Raw genomic sequence first — 21,946 nt, 5'->3', positions numbered from 1 at the left:
GTACTTTCCACTCACTCCAGCACTCTGACAGGATTTTTCTCACAACTTAATTTGCTAGACACTTTTCTAATAAGACAGCAATAATCAGTTAAAATTACACCAACTACAAGAATAAGGAAACAGCCATTTTGTTTACAAGTTTGACAATACTGCTTTTGCTGCAAACCTCTGGGTATTTATTATTAGTTAACTCATTATTCCACTACTCAATGTTTAGACAGGATTGAAATAATGTAGTTTCAGATGGAGACATTCAATGAACTTGTCATACCTAATTTAAGTTTCATTTTGAAGTTATTATTTTTCCTGGTTTAGTAAAGTTCAGTACACAACTTTAGACAAGGCAAGAAGGTCAGAAAACTCCACAGCTATACCAGCACAACCAGTCCTTCTAAAAAAGAAGAAATTTTTAGAATAAAATGCTCTCCTAATTTTGGCCAGGACAAGTATACAACTCAAGAGGAATAATCCATACAGTATAATTTTTATTTAGTACAATTTTTATTATTTTTGAAGAGATAGATGGGAACTGCTGCTTGAGATGAGAAAAAGAACAAGAATCTTGTTACATTATCAGCCATCTCCTGTAACATTCGCAGCCTATGACTGACTCTGTAAAACCTGATCACTCCAGATTTGCATTGCACAAAACGGTAATCTGTCAACGTAGCACTTCAGAAATTTTTGGCATCGCAGCCTAGAACCATGTGAATTCCCCCAGCACAGGATGGAGTAACACATGCCAAGAAGTATGAAAGGCATGACAGAATTCACCTCATTTCTGGAGCAAGTTTGCTGGGGACAGCTCCGAATAAAAGCCTACCTTTATGTCTATTAATACATGGAATTATTTCTGTAGTTTACGTAATACAAGATCATATTGTTCCAAATTCCCCACTGTGTCCAGACTGAAACAGAGCGTTTAATTTTTCACCAAAACATCCAGCTTGGCACGTTTCATGGTTTCATGTTACCAAGGTAGTAACAAATGAAAATTTATTAGATTCTTAATACAACAAAGATCCCCTGGGTCTCACCAGTTGTGAGGGCTTTTTCTAGATACATCAAGTAAGATGTGGTATTCTGATCTACTCTGAGCCGTAACATTGCTCTGACTGATGCACTAATGGTCTTGTGCCTCATAGGAAGTTCATGGGATTCTTCTGGAGTATTGTTAGGCAAGTAGCAGAGTTTCAGCCTTTGCAGATAGTATTTGCTCAATAGCAAGACAAGATTAATTTCATACGCCAGTGCTGTCCTAGGAAAGAATTTCCTTCAAACAGCAGACTGCCAGAAGTCTTCAGGTGCTCCATTTTCCTGACAGTCAGCTAACCCATCTCAAACACTACCTCCTAATTCACAGCTGGTTTTGGCTGCTCTTGATTGTCTCACACAGCCTTCCATACCCTCAGCAGCTACTACCCAGATTAAAAATCCCCTCCACAGAGCAAGTAATTGAAATTTACTAGAGAGCTGAATTCTACGTTGTACCTGAGAACACTGGATAAGAATTAAAAACCCACAAAAAGCAGCCACTAAAATGGCTTTTCAATTCAATGTACATCTAGGCTACAAGTGGCAACGAAACAGGAATTTCACCTGAGCAGAGGGTGTCACAACAAAGATAGTACCCACTATATATGCACACACACAGTATCAGCACCCGTGGATTGCTACAGCTGTATACAAGGGAAAGCAGAAAGGCCACTAGTCCATACAGTGAATATGGTGTATGCTTTATTCTATTTACAGTACATTTGTTATAAATATAATACATTTCCTGAAAATCTTGAGTAGATTTTTTTAAAACAGATCAGTTGTTATAGTTACATAATAAAGGAAATGACAATTTAAATGACAATCTCATGGTTGTGAAATAGTGCATTCTGTGTTGAGATGAATGAGAAAATACTCAAACTGGTTCAAGAAATTACTTTTTTCTTAAACACCTTAGGTGGGACTTTTACGTAAACCTAGAAAGGTCACCAGTTTCCATAAATATGAAAACAAAATTTTAAACTAAGGAACCAAGAATCAGAAATGGATTTGAGAGACCTTATTGAACTTCACAGTAACGTTGGGATTTGTCATGACTAATGGCTTCAGACAGGAAAAAGCCCATCAGGTTTTCTTCCTGAACCATATCCTAATACAGCCACAAATATTAAACATACCATGCTGGAAGTTGTAACAGCAGTCAAGCTGCACTTTTGACAGGGCATTGGACATAAAAGTATGTTCAGATCTGGAGTATTTTGTATTATGAGTATCTTAATTACCAGAGAAGAAATACATTATAAAAGGATAAACGTATTTTCAGTCCAACGTGCATTGCATCGAGAAACAAATTGACAAGTCATCTGAATATTTTGCTATTTTCTTTTCTACACGATCTTTAGTAACAAGTTAGATGCTTGAGGTGCTATTTCAAAAAAACTGCAGCAAAATGTCAACCAGCAATATAAGAAAAGAATCCCATTTATTTTGTCTTTTAGTGCGCTTTTTCTCAGGAAGTGGTCAGATATTATTGATAATAATCAGTGCAGGCATGGAGTTCTGCTGACTCGTTTCAAACAAAGTAACTTGGTCCACTAGCTTGGCAAATACTCTGGGGGTTCCAAGATTATAGACACCTGTATGAACGAAGCAAGCCTTGAGCTGCAAGCTATAGACCTCTTGGCTTTTAAGTTGAAGCTTGTGCTGTGTTTGCCCAAGCCATGTGAAAGATCCATGTATTTCTAGTGCTTCAGAGCTGAAAAAGAAGGTAAAAATGTTACTTTCTATTCCAATTTACATGATCCCCCCCAACCTGAAGTTTTCCCAAGATTCAGAATGCATTGTGTCCATCACCAGCCCCTTACAAAGATATGCTTCTTTATACTTTCTGAAGATTTTTTTTCAGAAGTTTTCTTGGGACCTTAAAGTTGCTGTTCTGGCAATCTTTGGATGTGAGAGTGCTCACTGCCATTCCTCTTTGATGTTTTGGAAGTTTTTGAGTCTTCTGGACTGCTTGTCTACAACTACTGCCCTTAAATCACTGCCTTTCCCAAGTGCATCCTGCTTTCCTTGTTTCACACACCCTACTTTTCTTCAAGAGATTAAGGCTTTTGTAGTAAGACAAAGCTTGACCTTGCAAGGATAACAGCTGTGAACACACCTACAGAACAGTCCTTAACATTTTATCAAGATAGTAAATGCAGCTTCAAAAAAAATGCGTCATGTCTGTCTATCCTCTTTCCTACTACGTCCATTATCAACACACACCCATCCCCACAAATACTCTCTCTCTGAGTGTGTATGTACCTAAAATACACTTGGGTATATTTATGGATGCCTAATTGCATCTATCAGCTCAATTTAACTCTGGGTTCTTCTTTCTTAACAAATACTTTTTAACATTCTCTGACTCACACTTAAAACTCTCTAGAGTGGCTCTCCCCTTAGCTCAGATAAATCACTACAAATCTTTAAGGCATTTCTTTGGTTCCTAATATACTATACACAGAGCATTAATTATACAGATATGTATAATGATGGATTCCAGTGTATTCTCAGCGTTCCACATAACCATCATGTAAACATTAACAACAGATGTAGTAACATGATCAAAACTGTCATAGCTATGGAATTCCTACGTAAGGCATTCTTAGGCCTGTCCCATGAGCTAGAGTTAAATCAAACTGCATGGCACAAAGGTTCAAGGTGCATAAGTGAACAAAAAGACATGTATTACAATGATACAAAACATGACTATCTTGCAAAAAATCCCAAACAGATCAGTGAATACCTTCCTAATCATAACTGAAAAGTAATCCACCTAAGTCTTCTGTCCTGCATTTCTAAATCTATGTATCAGGCTCTGGGCTTTTAAATTCTTACCTGCCTGCATGGACTGTTGGCAAGAAGCCAACGTTCCCCCACAACCAAGCCCACCTCAATATCTTCCTAATCTTTCTCACCCCCCTGGTGGTAAGCACGCCAGGCAGTATTATGTCTAAGGGGGCAGAGGGACAAAGCAGGGGTGTCACCTGAATTACCCAAGTTGAAGGTGCCTTGTTTTAACAGAAGGGGCAGAATAACAATGATGTATTCTATGTTCCAATGGTATATCATGGTATTGAACTCACTCTCCCACAAAAATCCTTAGTAAAATTCTTAGAAGCAATTCACAAACATTTCCTCAATGCTAATATTTTCACATCTAATACTACAATTCTAAGCAAAAAGGTAGTCATATGAACTGGCTGCGAAACCTGGAGAAGTCTTAAAAAAATACCCAAGTGTCCTGGTTCAGCAAATGGGACCACTGTGTGGGTGTGACCAAAGCTGTGTATTCAACACCTTTATATGATCTCTCATGAACTGTTAACATGGACCATTTGAAGCAGCTGCCCAGGGCACACCTGACCCTTTGGACTGAAAGCTGGGTGTTAAAGAAGTCTGTGAGATAAAAGCTGTGATAACTTCCCTCTGGAAGTTGCTACCTTCACATCCAGCCTGAGGGGGCATGTCTGCTAATGGGCCAGCAACAATTCCAAAAATACCCCATGACTCAAGAGTCAGATCACCCATTGTGGAACATCTCGTGCTGGGGAAGGTACTGGGGTGCTCCCACCTGAACCCGAGCATAGATAATCTTGGGGTTTGGGGACTTCTGGTACCACTTGTTGGATCCAGAGGAGGACCAGAACCTCAACAGGAGGAGACCACCACTCTCGACCAGACTGCAACCATCATCTGCACCAACAGGTTTTTCACTTCCTTTTACTTTGGACTCAGAGGAACCATGTGGGTCTCAGAGCAGGGGCTAACAAAACCCCACTGTGTTTGTGCCCCAGGGTGCTGGGTTATACTTCTGGGTTTTGTGTGTTGAAACCAATTTTTCTTTGTGCCATTGCATTTATTGTAATATTTTTATTAAATTGTAACTCTGACTTATAATCTCTTTTGTGTTGGGTTTGTTTACCTTTAAACCAGCACTCCAAGGTTCTATGAAAGTTTATACTAAGCCAAATTGCAGAAGGAAGTACTTTTTTAAACTTCCAACGTTGTTTTCTATAAATTACTCAATATTTTAAAAATGAAAACCCAACAACATATGTTTAATAAAGTACAGTTGCTGAAGCTCCTGTTTCACTAGTTGAAAAGCATTTCCCCTTTTGTAGAATAGATCTGCAGAGTTCTATTCACATTTCAAGGTCCTGCCTTAGCAAAGTAAAATAGGGCACTGAGTGAAGACCCATTATCAACTTCCATTCTTTCAAAGAAGCCGCTGTTGAAAAAATAGTAGATATTCAATACAGGAAGCATTCTCAAAAAAGATTGCTGTATTAACATTTTGCATGTTACCTTGTTGGTTTATGCCGTAGATCAATCATCACATCTACAACAGCCTGGGAACAATTGGAAAGTAGGAGAGTGACAGGTACCAGACAGAGGCTGCAGAGAGAAATAGTTCCACAGTGAAGGAAAATCTTACTTTGGATACTCATAATGATACTCTTCAATAGTTAAAATAAATTTCCAGTAACACAGAATTAACATGTAGTTGTCAATTATGTAAGAGTCAGACAGTGTATGCAGCAATATAATCACATTGACTGGAGCTACTTATAATAAAAGCTGTCAATTAAGACAAACAGCTTTGGCTCATTTAAGTCAAATGAAGTTACCATCCCACTTCATCCAGCTAAGAAAGGCTGCCAAAAGTATAAATATCACCTCAGTTTACAAGGAATCTACTCTTATGACAAGAGACATTTCAGAATGCAATTATATAGTCCAGCATGCTACTTGCTAACCCACTGGTTGGCACATTTTGACTGGATACTTTTCTTCTGCACTGCCTCCCTTAGAGGAACTGGTGGCACAGGGCCGAAGTTGTAGCCTGGACAGTCCCCAAACAGAACAGCCAGCACATGCACATTTAGCCTTAATGTAAGCCTTTATCCTCAATAAAACTAATACAGTTGTGATATTGATGGAAGAAGAATTGATATTCTGGTTGTTCACAATTAGTATTATTGTTTTTATAAACAATGCAGCAGTAAGAAGGACCCTGAGATATTGACAGGCAGGGACAGAAACTACTGCAACTGAAACATCTCTGTGTATTCAGTATGTGATTTCTGTCACTTGAATTCCTTCCCATTGCTTAACAGTTTAAATATCCTAAACTTGATTTATAAGGAAAGAACAATTAGCAACTATAACCCAGAAGAGGTAAATATCTTACAGGAATGATGCATGTTTTGCAACTGTCTTTAAAATATGGCACCTTATAAAACATTTAAATGTTAGATTTTAGAACAAAAGAAATCCCTTTCTTTTGGCAACTTTTATTAACTGAAACGTTAGAAAAAACTACAACACAGTAGCGTTTTCACATAAATCAACTCAAACCCAGATAGGTATCTTCACGTTTCAAGTGTAATTCATTTAATGTTTGGAAATGAAAACAGGGGGCTTTGTTCATATCAATCTAATTTCGAAAGACTCCTGGGTTTCATAGGCTCCAACTGATTCACTCCAGCAGAATGTCTTTGACAGAGGTTAATTCCGATATTCTTCCAGGAGACAAGCCCCGTGCCCTGAACTGTTACCACGTTTCCTTCTGACATAAATCAGAATCATGAGCTAATCTTGGCAAGGCAGATGTCCTTTTAACCTAAAAGTACCTCTTTACTTTCTGTCTGGCTTCTCAAAAAAATCACACTGTATGCTCTGAAAACAAAAACAAACACAAGGGGAGCAGACTTTTTCTTTCAGTAAGTTTGATAACATTACTTGTTAACAATGAAACTGCAAGCTGTGGTTTTACAGCCTTTTTTTAAAAAAAACATTTTATTTTACTATAAAACTGTGAAGCAGTGACTTTAAAAATTGAGCAAGATTTCATCCTTGCATACCAGACTTTGATCTTTTGTATCATAACCCACACAGCATCTCAACAGGATTTATGTGCCATTAACAATATTTCTAAAGTTTCTAAAGGAGATGTTCCACTAACCTTTTTTGATGAAAAGAATGATTGAAGGACTCTGGATAATGAAGACTTGTCTTAATAAGATTAGAAAGCTGTTCTGGTGTTGGTCTTGCAGGTACTGGTGTGTTTTCTGCCCGAAAAAACTTTAATAGAACTGTTTCTGGTAGTTCCTGAAACATAAATTCAGAGGATCATTCAAAATAGTGACATAAGACACAAGAAATCCAGTCACAGACGCTACAGTTTTCCATTATGAACTATAGCTCATAAGGGAAATGAGTCTGCAGCATCACAAAACTTACATTTTTTTCAAAGTTGTTTTGTATTTAAGCATGCTGGATGAGCAACTGCTATAACCTATCTATTACCTTCTTTTGTGACAGATTTCACAGCTGTTCATGAAAACACTATCTGTGCAAGGTTCACAAAAGCAAGTTATTGTTGCAGTGGTTTGTTAGTGTTTGGTTTCAGCTTCTTTCTAAGAAAAGGAGACAATGTTTACACAGTTTCCTATTCAGCAGCTGTACCTAACAACCACCACAAAAAATCATCACCTGCCCACCTACCCTGGGAAGTTCACAAGAGGAAAAGCAATGCACAAGTTTCCCAGAACAGATCCAAAATAAAACAAACCAATTTTTAGGAACAAGTTAACACTGACAAAAGAATTAAGTAATACAGAGTATCTTAAAAATTGCACAACAAGGACTTGCAGAGATGAAAGTTACCCTTGTCCCCAGTTAAAAGCCCAAGACAAGCACTGGCACACTACTTAGGATTCACCCTAACCCTGTGGGCAGAATCAGTCTCTGAAGCAGAAGAAATTAAACAATACAAAAAGCATCAACACCAAACAAGGCAACTAAGCTGCATTTGGTGCAGCAGGATTTATTCAGGAAGGAGCTGGCTTTTAGTATTCCTTTATGAATCCATTCTACAAGAAGTATTCTACAAAAAGCCACCAGTAAGTTCAGTACAGCGTAATAAAGTCATACTTTTAATTAAAGAGTGATCTATTGTACCTCCCAAGTAGAAAACAAACACTATAGGCAATAAAACCTGACTTAAAAATCCAACACAATAGGCATTCTGCAATGTATATGAACATTTTAGTCACTGTGTGTCTGGGCTGGTAATACCAGGAAGACAAGTGATGTTTTATCAGGCTTGCCATTCTTTCCTTCAAAAGGAAGAACAGTTTTCTTACAAAAGTAATTTCTGCAGAAGAAAAGGTATTTCATAGTAACAATATATTTCAAGCGCTGAATGAATGTGGTGTTAACACTCTACCCTTTGGGTCTCTAATGATGAGAACTGACCGCATGAACAGAGCAGAGATTATGGGTTTTCATTTTAATTGATCTTTCCCCTCAAATTACAGTCCAACCAATTACTCAAGGCTGTCCTGAACCATATAGCAATATCCTGCATGCTACAGTTTGCCCTAGAGTCAATTACCTGTTCCAAGTCCTCCCAATCAGAATTCCCGAGTATTTTTTTAAAACCCTACAAAAGACAAATATGAATATTTATCTCTACAAATAGACAAGAACATAATGAAATGCAGCAGGAACGTTTACTGGTGAAAATGCAGAGTGCCATTAATATTTCAAACCTTTAGTTCTAATATTACACCTCTGTCAAAGGACTGGAAAGCAGCAAGATTAATCATTTACCATCAGAGGTAAAACTTAATTCCAGTCAGCTTCTGGGTGTCAGTCACAAAAGATGTCTGTCTCTCCAAGTTCAGCTGCTCAAAGTCTAGGTTTTTTGTGATTGTGTATCTAGAACAAAGACTAAGATCCAACATTTACTACATGACTCTCTTACCCAATGGTTCAGGAAAGAATTAAGCACTTCCAAATGGTAACCAAGAAGATGTGCATACAGATCAGGGAGCTACCTAGAGACTACTAATAAATGCTAAGTTTAAGGATGAATTAAACTTCTGTCCTACCCTGGAGCTTGTGAAATTGGATCAAGGCTACAAAAAACCCTATTTAGACACTTGTACCCCTCCCTTCAACAATATATGCCAAGCAGTAACAGCTTCAAGACATTTGCTTATTTATACTTAGAAACAAAGCAAAAAACTCCCCAAAGAATTAAACAAGTGATATTTTGTTGCTGACCTCCTAGAATATCAGCACAAATGAGCCATTGTCTTTTAAAAGGCAAAAAAAGTTCTGACAACTGCAGTCTGCTTGCTGACCCACTGTGGTTCCTTTCAAAGCCTGCAGAAGCAGCACAACTCCAGCAGGCACCATATACTGCTTACAGGAAGGCTACATCAGTGGTTAAGATGCTCCCTTTATAATAATAGTGAAGGTGTAGTTTGAGTGTCTCATCTACACATACTGATAGAGGTAGGGAGGCTTGACTGGAAGAGACTTCATCACTACAAGAGATGGGAAGAAGGGTTGTGGTTTTGTTATGTTTTAAATTCCATAGGTGCATTTTAAGCTTTTTGGGCTCTGACTAGGAACACACAACAGGCATTAGCACCAGGACCACACTGCTCCTCAGTTATCTTTCAAGAGCATAACTGGTGCTAGGAAAGTTGTTTGTATTTTAGTAAGCTTCTTGTTGCCCAAAGCCATTTACAAAGGCCAGCTTCCAACAAATACACTTAAACTTAGACCCAAGCTTGCTGTTTCAGGTAGAATAATCTCAACATGCTCTCTTACTTGGTAGTTACAAAAAAGCCAGGACACTTTGAGAGTCTGATATTTTGCTACTTTCAAATAGTTATATATCATCCCTATGTATACTTCTGAAATTGTATTTTAGTTATTCATTCACACTAGTTTTAGATCTACCAACTACATTAAAGTAAAAGTTAAAATGGCAACACTTAAACCATTCAAACTATCTTTTGACAGATGTAATAGACTGATCTATCTGTAACACATTCTTCAATCTCTCAGAATGCACTTTCAAATTGAAAGGTTCTTCCTGTCCCTCAGATGGACGAAAGTGATGATACCTTCACATGAAGTAATTTTAAAAGATTTTTTCTAGATAATATTAGAAAACTTAGTTTTCAACTTCAAAAACTGTATTCTCAAAGTCTGCATTAATGTGCTCTTAAACATACCAGAAAAAGTCCAAGTTGTACAGAAAAATCAGCATATTTGCCCCATAAATCACAAGTCATACAGAGCCAAAAGGTTATTAACATGTCCACTCAAATATAAGGAGCCAATATGCACAGCACAAAAGAAAACCTAAACAGGAAACTCTCGAATAAATCTAAGCGTGAGAGTAGAATATAAGAAAACCGAGTAAGAGACAAAGTGAGATCCTAAGTGGTCTGTTCATCTCCCTTTCCCATTTTAGATCTGAGAACTTCCATTTAAAAACCTGTTTTAAGTTGCTTCCTTCAATATGTGACTCATTTGTATTACTTTCAGCTCTCAAGTACAGAAATGACAACTTCAGGACCAGTATTTCACTGACATCAGTAATAATACATTTGAAAACAAATAACCATCAGCTCTGCAGTCCATCACTGGGCAAAGCAGCAGATCAAACATTTCAGCTATTTGGAATATTTCACTCATGACCATAATATAAGCCAGTCCTCACAAAGTCATACAGTACCTGCTACACTGATTGATGTAACAGAGTAAGAAAAAGTGTATTTCTGCACTTGATGTTTATTTACCCTTAAGAACTTTGCTTTCCCTCCACCAGGAGGGCTTAAAGAGAGTCTTAAATGCATTCCAACAACCTGTGTTTGATTCAGGAATCCCTTCTCACGTATTCTGTAAAAAAATTCTGAACTAGCACAAGATGTCACTTGCAGTAATTCACTGTTAGGAGAAACAGTTATTTAAACCCTACCCTCTCCTACATTTCAAAAATTACTACTTCCAACCAAACTGTTGATGACTCACTAAGCTGCATCTATTTTAAGAAGCAGTGTTACCAAAAATTATCCTCTCTGAAGTGAAACACTGCCAAAAAGCCTGCATCTGTATGCACTTTATGGATATTACTCTGTGCTAGCTAGCACTGGTCTAATCCACAGAACTGAATGAGCAGTCCAGATGCACATAATGTGCATTCCTGAAGCACACCTGGATTAATTCTGCCTGGAAGGTATCCACCTTCTGCATTACAAGAGCACTTCACAATAAAAACAGAGGACTGAAAGAAGAGCAGTACCTTAAAAAGCACATGATTTAAAACACACTCACAGACACTACCTCATCTAGACCTCAGTTAAAACTAAGTTTACAGTCACTTGCTAATCTGTTTCACAAGGATGGGTGCTAATGCCAACATGCTGTCACTCAAATGACAAGCCTCTAGACTGCTTCTCACCTTCCACCAGAGTGAAGTCATTACCATTCAGAAGTGTGGCAAATGCCCCAGTTCCACGGTATTACTTCCATCCCACCATATTACACTGCACTTCTTTGGAATACTTTGGATTGAATTGATCAGATTAGAAAAACCAGGGAAAGCAGCAAGAATATTGATCAGCAGCCCTGACTGTGACTGAATATTTAATGCATTCATGTTTTCGTCCTTTCACTAAGTTAAGGTGGAGGTCAAGCACAAGTCAGAATAGCTGTATTTCAGATGGAATGATGAGTTGATCTTCTGTTAAAACTACCCAATTTCTAAAAGTAAATTTCAGAAGAGAAACAGAACCTATAGCAGTATCATTGTTAAAAAAACAAAAAACCTCGCCTCAAAAAACCCTCAGAAACCAAACAGTCACGAGTTACAAATACCCAGCTCATTTTTATTAGTGAGGCTTTTATCAGACTGAAACAAATCTATTCGTAACTTCCACCTTATGTAATTTATTCTTCACGTATTGTTGCCTGTGACTATTGCTCCTATCACTTTGTGCACCTTTGGTGTTTCTGTTTCAAAGCAACAAGTTAGCATTTTTCCCCTACCTTTAGAAAAAGGACATTTTTTTCAAAAATGCAAATGACAGAGGCTAGGAAGATAAATGTTTTCCGTATCATTCAGGAAGCTTTTGATATGAAACAAATAATATTAGCTATGTTAAAGCAGTTAAGTGTTTCTTCAGCACACTACGCGATTCCAAACTTCTAGAACGACCATGTAAGTAGTGCTTCACATTACCTGGTAAGTCTACTGTGTCTAGTAACTGGTACTGCAAAGCAGTGCTATTTAGTTAAACAAAAAGTCTTGAAGTCAGTTATTTGTCTTGGTTAGAATGAAAAAATATTAGAATTCTTATTTCTATTTTGAATAAACATGGGAAGAAAAAGAAGCATGTGCATTTGAGCATGCAAGAACTTGTATAGCATTTTACTACTACTTACTTTCTTTTTATGTGGGTACATGCAGAAATCTTACCCAGAAAGAGATTTTAGCCCACCCCCAAGCAGCACTGTAGCCAGAGGGTTTATCTTGATTTTATCAAATACTTCAGCAAGTTACGCTACTGCAATATAAGACTAATTGCATTGTGTTGTCTGTTCCACGTGCCTGTTGTGGACATTACATGTCCCACAATGAACCAAGCAGAGGTTACCACCCATTTCTGTGTCTCAGTCACCAGTCTAACATCTCAGCTTACACACACAATACAGATGACTGAATACCAGTGCACCCCAGGACCATCTACCAGCAACTGCTGGAACAACTAAAACATAACAGTGCCAAAGAATATCAATCTCCCATTCTTCACCACAGTGCTTTACTCCAGCTTTGTTTCCCTGTACAGTAGTAGAAACTTCTATAAATCTAAACTACATCTTTAACAGCTGACTAAAAATTAATCTAAGATAATACCATAATTGACAACATAGCAGAAGTCAAGCAGTACAGAGAATATAACCAAAATATAAAGCTAGATACCTCAATTTGATCAAAGTTGTTATCTGATTAATTCATCTAAGATTTGAGTCATTTCTCAGAGGACTAAAATACATAAAAGGGGTGCAGAGAGAAATCTTGTTTCTTTCATGTCCATTGTGAGACTGTTCTTGGTTGGGGATAGCTGTGTCTGTGTCTGACAGACAGACAAGAATTCTTTGGCTGGATACAACAGCATGAACTGAAGACATTTAAGTCAAGAAGAAAGCCACTGTAGAGGAGTAACAAATAAACTTGGACTCTTGCATCATAGGTCCTTGCATCATAGGACACCCTATTCAGAATGTGCAAATGAATTTATGTTTTTCAGCTCTGAGCAGCCCTCTCATTTCTGAGCTGGTCACCAACACGTGCTGGTAAAAAGAACGCATCTCCATCTCCCTCTGCTGTCAAGTCCTCAGAAAACAACTAACTTTGATACTGTCAGCACAAGGCATTCAGGAACAGCCTAGAGCAGAGTTTCCAACCCTATTCAAAACTCAGGAGAATAAATACAGATTTACAAGACAAAACTATATATTGAAAGTGTTAAATCAGAAGTAAAGTTTGGGTTTGGGATTTTCTACTACCTCTCCTCCCCAGCTTTTCATTGCTTGCGTTACTTAAATGCAAGAGCAAGATAATTCAAAGACAGAAAGTAATTTTTAAGAGATTAAGTGTATTATTTTCTCTACCTACCCTCATTTAATCCTATTTTGGGGATTGTTTAAATTCTAAAATGTGAACTGAATGAAGCTAACTGCTTCAAAGTCTCAAATCAGTTTGTTTGTTATACCTCAACTCCTATCTGAGAGCGGTTTATCTACTCTTCTCAATATGAAGTGTCAATTAAAAAAAAGGTAGTACATAAGCACACAAAATTTCTGAATTCTTAACAGTCCTGAGATTATAGACTCTTGTAATTCAATCTAAATCCAGGCTTTGGTTACCGTGAGGACACAGAATTTACATGTTTATTAGAAGCACCCACCATTACTCTTCTACCAGATTTCAACTGCATTGCAATGCAGATGCTTTTTTGCTTCCAACCAAGGTACAGAATGCTTCAAAGGCAGTATATGCCTCCTTATGCTGAAGAAAGGGAATTCAATAATCAAAATAGAATCTATTTGAATGTAGCTGTAATAAACATTTATGAGAAATAGCTTACAGACAGAGAATACTAATATAGTAAAATGTATTCCTCAAAAAGCACTGACGGTACACATGGATCCTCCTTGTTAGTGGTGGCAGGATTAATTTCTTTTAGTTTGAAACAGAATCTGATGCAGAAAAAGAGTTCCAGTGCAGTCAACTAGAAATGCAAATTTTTACCCACAGCAAGTTCAGTAATTTTTTTATTTTAGGATGCAGATAGGATTAGTTGTTTCTTTCTTCCCATCCATTTGTGAGAACCAGATCTCAGTGAGATCAGAAATTGAAGCTCACAGTATTTTCTCTCAATTTCAGATGTCTACAATGTGATCTACTGTTTTACATGCACCTTAAAGCTGGAAAAGAAATACCAGAGGGGGGAGTTGCCATTAGACTTGTATTGCTCAGCATAGCTTGAGCCCACATGCACAAATTCAAATTTGTTTCACAGCACAAAGAACTAAATGGAAAAAAAAATCATCTTAACGTACAAATACTTAAAGGCTTATGAACCAAAGCCAAGTGCACAGCTTCAGAGTAATTCACTACTTGCACTATAGCATGTTATTTATAGACACATTTGTCCTCTATTGTTTTCTTGACAAAATTACCGTACAGTACTATTTGCTGCAACGTTTAAGTAAGAGCTCAGTGAAAGCTATATATTATGTTTGCAATATTGGTAAAAACATAAGGAGAATGTCACCAAAACAAAAGGAACAGTGAGGAACTGCCCAGGAAATGACCAAAAAGTACAAGACTTATTTTTTATTTTGTACATTAGTCTTCACCCACATCAACTGAATTTAGCATAGATGTTTTTACAGAAACTTATCTATAGCTTTCATAGTTGTCACTGATTCATGAACCAGAAGACATCCACCAGTGTCTTACAGGTGCTGGTTTTTTTCATCAATTCAAATGGCTGTAAAACTTCATAATTTTACTATTAACTTTGCTATGAAATAATCACTACCTTCAACAAGCTCCTAGTTCTACCCAGAACCACCACAGAGCAATGTACTCCAATACCTGCACAGCAGTATACTTACCTGTATATTGCTTTTCTCATCTTTAAACTAAGTCTAGGTATTTCAATACAGGTGACTAATCAAACCTGAAGTCAGTCAGTCACAATTACTTAGTAATAACATGGATCTGACACTAGATTCTAAAAAAGCTTCCCTTTATATAAAAGGGAATTCATTAAGTCTATTTTGAGAAAGAAGCAACTGTAAAGTGAAATTTCACAACAGATTACCTGCTTCTGAGGAAATGAAAAGGCCTCCTTCCCAACTGTGTTAAGGGCAACATGATGCTGGCCCTCCAAAATAAGCTGCTTGTTGTCTTCCACAACATATGCCTAAAGAAAGACATTTTCAGATCAGGAACTATCATAACATATTTTGCCAGCTCAACCCAAGACAGCTTCATAACACAGAATTACTGACTTGGCCGTAACTTGAGTAGAAGATGCTGTAGTGTTCAACACCTAGAGCTAGTATGACATATTTGTGCCAATTTCCACTACTTAATATTGGCATTCTGGTAAATGAGATCTTTTTCTTTAAAGCAGAGTGGGTCACTCTTACAATAAAAACAGGTATTAACAAACCCCTTGGTTTAACATTTCATAACCTTCTCTTTTAAAAGACAACTTGTAAGAACTGGGTGCATCCAGAGTAATGCAAAACCATCTGAGGATACTTATTACAGTAATAGATATTAAGACTGTCGTGGCTTATTGCACCATTCATTTCATGTTTTCAGAAAAAAAATTCCATAAAATTCATATGCATATGCTTGAAAATTCAGGATGCAATATTAAATTACTTTCTAGCAATAATATTTCATGTCCAAATTACCACAAAGGTTACACCATACATACCTTCCACAGTACTACAATGTTCAAATCAACTTCACTGCATCTTTGTATCAATCTGACTGCCTCATCAAACGATTGCTTTGCTGCCCTTTGAGATGCATGAGTATGAGATTGCACATGTGTTCTTTTAAATTCCGAGGATAAGCTTTGGAAAAAAAAGTCTGCACAAGGACTGGCTGAACTTACTATCTACAAGATAAAAAAAAAAGGCAAGCAAGTGTTCAGAACAGGGTGCAAACTGACAAAAGCTGCTTTAATAGAGCTCATCATTGCAGTATTTCAGTTCCATGATCTCACTTGGTTCCCCCTTTGCAAACCTACTGGATGCCAGATACCTTGGTTTCCAAACTTGACCTGTTAAGAGATCAGCCCTTTCTAAAGGGCTCTGTAAGGTAACATAGGGAAATAGAGCTATAAACTTACTGGTTTAAAACTACAAATACCAAACTTGGAAATAAAGGATTTGATTATTACCATAAAGCAGCCTACTGTGATATCTATGAAGTGTAGTAAGTGTAGCAGACAGAGCTGAAGCATCCAACTAACTCACATGCAAGTCAATTTTGCTTGTAGTACTATTTTCCTCAGGTTACATAGAATTATTTATCTAAGTTAGAAACCTACATTAAGCTACAGCACATATTAGATGGAACATCATATTCCCCATGTCTTAAGTGGCATGAACAGAAGCACTGGGCTGTTTGTCACCATTTGTGCCAAGCTTTTCCAACACCAAAACCTTGATAAGGACACCGGTTTTTAAGAGCAAGAGCAATGATACTGTCGCCTCTTGGAGGCCACAGAATAAGCAAAAAACTTTAGCCTCCCAAACCCTCCCTTTCAAAAACGTTACCTTTTCCAGAATATCATGTTGCAGTGCTGCTAATTATTGCATTAGCAGAGCACCAATACCCAGGGAGACAATCTGCTTCTGGAGTAACTATCCAGAATGGAAGGTCCCCTCTCCATCCCCTGCATTGTAATAAAACACTCTATGGAAGGCTAAAGTTCATGCAGTTCAGATTTCAACGTTCAAAATGCAAAAAGGGATCATCTCCCTCAGATTTTCAGTCCTAATTCAATTTACAGGCCTATGAAATGAAATGGCAGCAAACTGGCTTTCTCTGGCTTTTAAAAGCTGAATACCTATAGGAAAAATGTACAGTCAGCATAAAACCAAGCAATCTGACATCCAGCTGAATAAATCTACTACACAGATTTCTGATCTGATGCAAGAGGCATACTTTCCTCAAGTTTTGGAAAAGTACTTGCTGTACCAAAATCATTTGCTAAAAGGATTCTTCAAGGCAATACCTGTATGCTTAAAAAAGACTAGAAGAGCATGGTAGTCTAGAATCTTAATCTTCAAGAAAAATCAAATAAACAGACTCGTTGAACTGACTGCAACCTATATTAGAAGTTTTGAAATTCTGGTACCGACACCTGTTAGAGCTTCCAGTTTTTCAAATAAGTTGTAATTACAAATTTTAACTTGCCTCAGCAAAAATGCAATTAGGAACAAAAATCTGACATCCACAGACCTCTGCCAGGAAACTAGAGCGGGCAGGGCTGGGATATATTTAAAATAATTGCTCCAGAAAGAAAAGCATTAGCAAAAAAGGTAGCACTGCAATGTCATCCTACAGTAGTTCAACAATGGTGTTTGAATCCTAATTTCTGACTATATGCTAGCCCATGTTACCTTACAAAAAAAAAGAGCTGACTGAGGAGACAAAAAATTCTTGATATGAAAACCTCAACTTTCCAACTATGAAATCATTGCTTCCATTTTTAAATTTAAAAAAAAAGCTTTCACTGGGATACTTTCAGATGACAGGTATAGTTTACACAAGACAAAATATGCAGTTGTACTCATTCACTTACCTGTTCATTTCCAAAGACAATGTCTGCAAATGTGTAATTTTCTAAGGAATAAAAAGAGAAAGCATTGTTTTAGCATGAGAAGTCATAACTCCAGCATATAGTATCCAAAGATTATTTTCTTCAAAAGGTTACCACATCCAGGCAAGAACCTACCTTCTGAGTTTTTGCATCTGACTGCTTTAAAACATAACTTCGCTCTCTCTCTGCTAGCAAGTTTAGTATCTGAAAGAAAAAGGTTGCAAGATTTTTTTTCACCCTCAGCATAACCAGAGTCCCTTAGACAAAAGTCAGTCTGAAACATTCACAAATAGGAAACACACTGATGATATCCAACAAGGGTAACTGATCAGGCCCAGCAATGGCATGGTAGGAGAGAAGATGCATCTTCTGCTGACCCTTCCATCTAATTACAGAGCAGGAAGTGAGCCATAATACAAAACAGGGATGCAGAGAAAAAGGGAAGGAACAGAAGACAAAACATTCAGTTCATCATCTCACTGCTTCACTTCCAACACTCATAGAAGAAGAATATACATCTATACTAATTTTTGAGTACATAAAGTGTCAGCATACAAGATAACATTTTTTAGCTACAATAACAGAACCTTTGGGTGTTTTTGTTTGGAATAGTCAGCCTTGTCAACCACTAGCAGCTTACATGAACTTATGCCAGATGCAGCACTAGCAGTTCTGGTATATTTCTAGTAATTGAATAGAGCTCTTAACGGAGTATTAGGTTGATCAGTAAAATTCAACACGGTTATAATTAACTAAAGGTAAAGGGACACTGAAATACATTTCCTATGAGCTATTTACATGTAAGTTAAGCTCATTTTTAAAATTAACAAAGTATGAAAAAGTTATCTGTCAATACACTTTTCCTGCAACACTAACAAAAGAAAGGCATTAGTTTTTGGAAACTAATTATTCTGAAAGTCAAATTCAGCTCCTCATAAGATTCTTTTCACTTATCAGGCAGAAGCTATATTTGCCATCATTTTGGTCATAAAGATACATACCTTTGTCTCCAGAAATGTTAACAGATTTTTGAAGCTTCCAGTGCTTGCTATTACTTGAAACTTGCACTATATGAAACACCTTAACGCCACTCTCACTCTAAGGAAGAGACAGAAGCTATGTCAAATAAGACCAATCACAGCTGTGATGTGCTACACCGCACAGTAAATGTTCACTGCGAGGTGGCACCGTCAGAATCTTAACTCACTATTTATACCATCCGTAACACAGTACTAAAAGACAAGGAGAGATTTAAGACCCTCTGTGATGTAAAACAACAGTCCCAGCTCACGGCAACTTCCAATTTCAGTAAACAAAGCCACAAAGAGGAACTAAGGATCCTGCAGAAAAATACCTGCAAGCTAGTCCTTTAGATTAAGACAGTTTTCACAAAAACTAGCCTTTTCTAACTCCAGTGCAGAACACTTTCCACAAGGCCACTTAGTTTCTGAGGTTACTTTAGCAACATTGCTAGGTCATAAATCCTAGAAATTCAAGATTTATTTCTTTTGGTTTTACATATATATACAATGAGAAGTAGTTTTGCAAGTTGCTTTCCTTTCTTGTAAAGGGTTAGCTGGTAGTGGAAAACTAAGCCTCACACTATTAACATGGTAAGCACTTTTACAAAAACACTCCTTCCTCCTTAAAGGAGGAGTGGAAAATATTCCCTTTAGTAATTGAGGAAAAAACAGAATGTACAGACCTTTAAAAGAAAATGACAAATCAGCTCAGTGATTCCACTACCAAATACGTGTCTAGGAACATTATGAACAGAGGATTTTACCTTGCTTTGTGATTGAAAAAATAGGAGCGGCTTTACCAAAAAATGAGTAAATTTAAATTATCATGGTATGAAAAACTGAAGTATTTTTATCTGCTTTACCAAGTCAACAGATCACAACAGACATACGATTCTATGATTGTATATCTGTATTTGGACTGTATTAGCAACACCATCTTTAGAGTTTGGTGATAAATGTAAACACAAAAACTTGCTTCAAATCGGAGCTTCAATTTTGACTTTGACAATGCCACTAAAACTACCAGTGTTTCCACTGAAAGGTTGCAGGGTCACAGACTGCCTCTTCAGAACTATTTTGGAAGTTGCAATCATCAAGAACTTTCATCAATTTGGAATAAATCTTTCTAAAAGACTTTGAACTATAGTCCTGAAATTTGATTAGGATAGCAGACTGAGGGAGAGTTGAGATATAACGATGTTAATACTTGTTCCAATAGTAACTGGAATGATCAAATATTGAAGTTGATTTAGTGTTTGCAAAGTTAATGTAAAAAAACCTTTTACTTGAGTCTTGGTTCCAGTGGTGACACATCTTCTGAGCTTTAGAATACCATTATCATTATTATTATTAAAAAAAATAGCTTACAGTATTGATATTTTCTACATCCACAAACACCAGCATGTTGTCCCCTCTGCCTTCTTCATCTCCAAGTGCATTACTTCTGCAGACAGTAGCTCGAATGTGCAGAGACCGGCTGGTACAAATAACCGCAGTGTGCCTTAATACTCTATGACTAGGAAAGAGGGACAGGGGAGAGGGAAGGAAAGGAAAAAGACAACGTTCTAAATAACCAGGACTGCTGCCCAGAACATCACATCAGGAAATTTAGCTTTTATGTTTGTCAATATTAAGGCCATTAGACAATTTATTTATTTCAAACATCAAAGATACACTTTTCTTTTTAGCTCCATATCAAAGCTCTGTTTTTTTTGAAAACCATGCCGCATGGGTTGGTGCTGTTCAAACCGTCTCTGAGCCAGTACAAAACACCAGAGAAAAAGGCTCACCTGTTACCATGAAAATACATCAGAAATATTCCAGATGTAAGGTAACTGGCACAATCAAAGCAAGCAGGCATGTATTGGCACAAGGATATCCTTAAGCTCTTCACTGCCACCACATACTTTGGAAAACAGTTTTTGAGTAAATAATCCATAGAAGGCTCACTAGTTAGTCACATCTCTTCCATAAGCACCTACTAAAAAGCACTTAAAACACCACTGCATTCAACACATTCCCCTGAGCAGAGAATCTTCTAGAACCAAACCATGGCTACTTTGCCTTTTTCCAGACATGCTCAACCTTCAGGCCAACAGACCCTTTGTAAACGTTATCTTCCTGTTTTTCTAAAGATGAGTAATGTTCCATCGTTGGACATCATCAAAACACATGAGCTTTTCCCACATAGAAGCTTCTAGGATACCATTAACTTCCAAATGGAAACATTTTAGAAGCATGTAAAAATTTTATATGCATTGCCTACTAAGTATGTTGAAGCATCATGTAACACTTGTTTTGGAAGGAAAAAACAAACACTGACTTCCTAAACTCTACTTCACATAAGGTCACAGTCTACAAAATAAACCTAATTGTTGTTTTGCAGTTAATCCTCAGATATACAGTTGTCTGTATAACTTTCAGTAGCACAAATGAATTAAGTTTTGAACATTTAAAAGCTATGCTCAGTCTACAAAGAGCACTGTTAAACCAGAGCCCTTCGAAGATCCCCTCGAAACTTCAGTGCAGTAGGAACACGTATATTCCCCAAACCACTCTCTCTCAAACACCTCCATTTCTGTACATTACGAGGAGAAATTAGTTCTGCATTGTAGGGGAATGAATTCCCTATTCCTCCAGACTATTTTACAGCCGAATGAAAAGTTAAATTTGGTATTTCAAAAGCTAGTGAAAAGTCTAAACAAAGGGTGCATTTGCATGACTTCAATTTCGAGAATATGCTACTGATCCACTCTCTTAACCATCTTCAATTTACTCGGGTTTGGTTTACATTACTGAACCAGTCTCACAGCCCATGAACTTTGTTTCACTCAGAACTAGCCTGGAAAACAGGTTTCAGCCACAAGACATTTGGTCCATGTTACCAGAGCTCATCTGAAACAGCCCTGCTGCCCAGCATTGTCCTGAACATGGATAGTACAGGCACCAGGTGTGTTGGTTTGAGCTGGGATAATTTTCTTCACAGTAGCTGGTAAGTGGCTATGCTTTGGATTGTGTTGTTCAATAGTGTTAGTAACACATGAGTGTTTTTGTTATCGCTGAGCAGGCTTACACAGAGCTAGAGCCTTTTCTGCTCCTCACCCCACCAGCAAGGAGGCCGGGGTTGCACAAGAAGGTGTGGGACCACAG

General features: G+C 37.4%; 1 protein-coding gene across 3 annotated transcripts in view; it reads right to left on the bottom strand.

The window, feature by feature from the left end:
* Positions 1–465: 465 nt before the first annotated feature.
* TRAPPC8 (trafficking protein particle complex subunit 8) overlaps positions 466–21,946 on the bottom strand; it is a 56,841-nt gene continuing 35,360 nt past the window's right edge. For 2 of the 3 annotated variants that reach the window (XM_071554611.1, XM_071554612.1), the window contains 9 exons: positions 20,165–20,312; positions 18,776–18,872; positions 17,910–17,978; positions 17,757–17,797; positions 15,876–16,061; positions 15,249–15,350; positions 7,010–7,155; positions 5,350–5,439; positions 466–2,752 (listed from right to left, as the gene is read on the bottom strand). In XM_071554611.1, the coding sequence (XP_071410712.1) occupies positions 2,518–2,752; positions 5,350–5,439; positions 7,010–7,155; positions 15,249–15,350; positions 15,876–16,061; positions 17,757–17,797; positions 17,910–17,978; positions 18,776–18,872; positions 20,165–20,312 (1,114 nt within the window). In that variant the 3' untranslated portion in view covers positions 466–2,517. Of the gene's footprint in view, positions 2,753–5,349; positions 5,440–7,009; positions 7,156–7,177; positions 8,492–15,248; positions 15,351–15,875; positions 16,062–17,756; positions 17,798–17,909; positions 17,979–18,775; positions 18,873–20,164; positions 20,313–21,946 lie in introns of those variants that run through there. The other variant, XM_071554613.1, reaches the window with a different exon arrangement.

The sequence above is a fragment of the Pithys albifrons genome, chromosome 4, assembly GCF_047495875.1.
Source record: "Pithys albifrons albifrons isolate INPA30051 chromosome 4, PitAlb_v1, whole genome shotgun sequence".
Lineage (NCBI taxonomy): Eukaryota > Metazoa > Chordata > Aves > Passeriformes > Thamnophilidae > Pithys > Pithys albifrons.
Note: the sequence above shows the minus strand (reverse complement) of the source record. Positions and strands in the feature narration are given on the sequence as shown.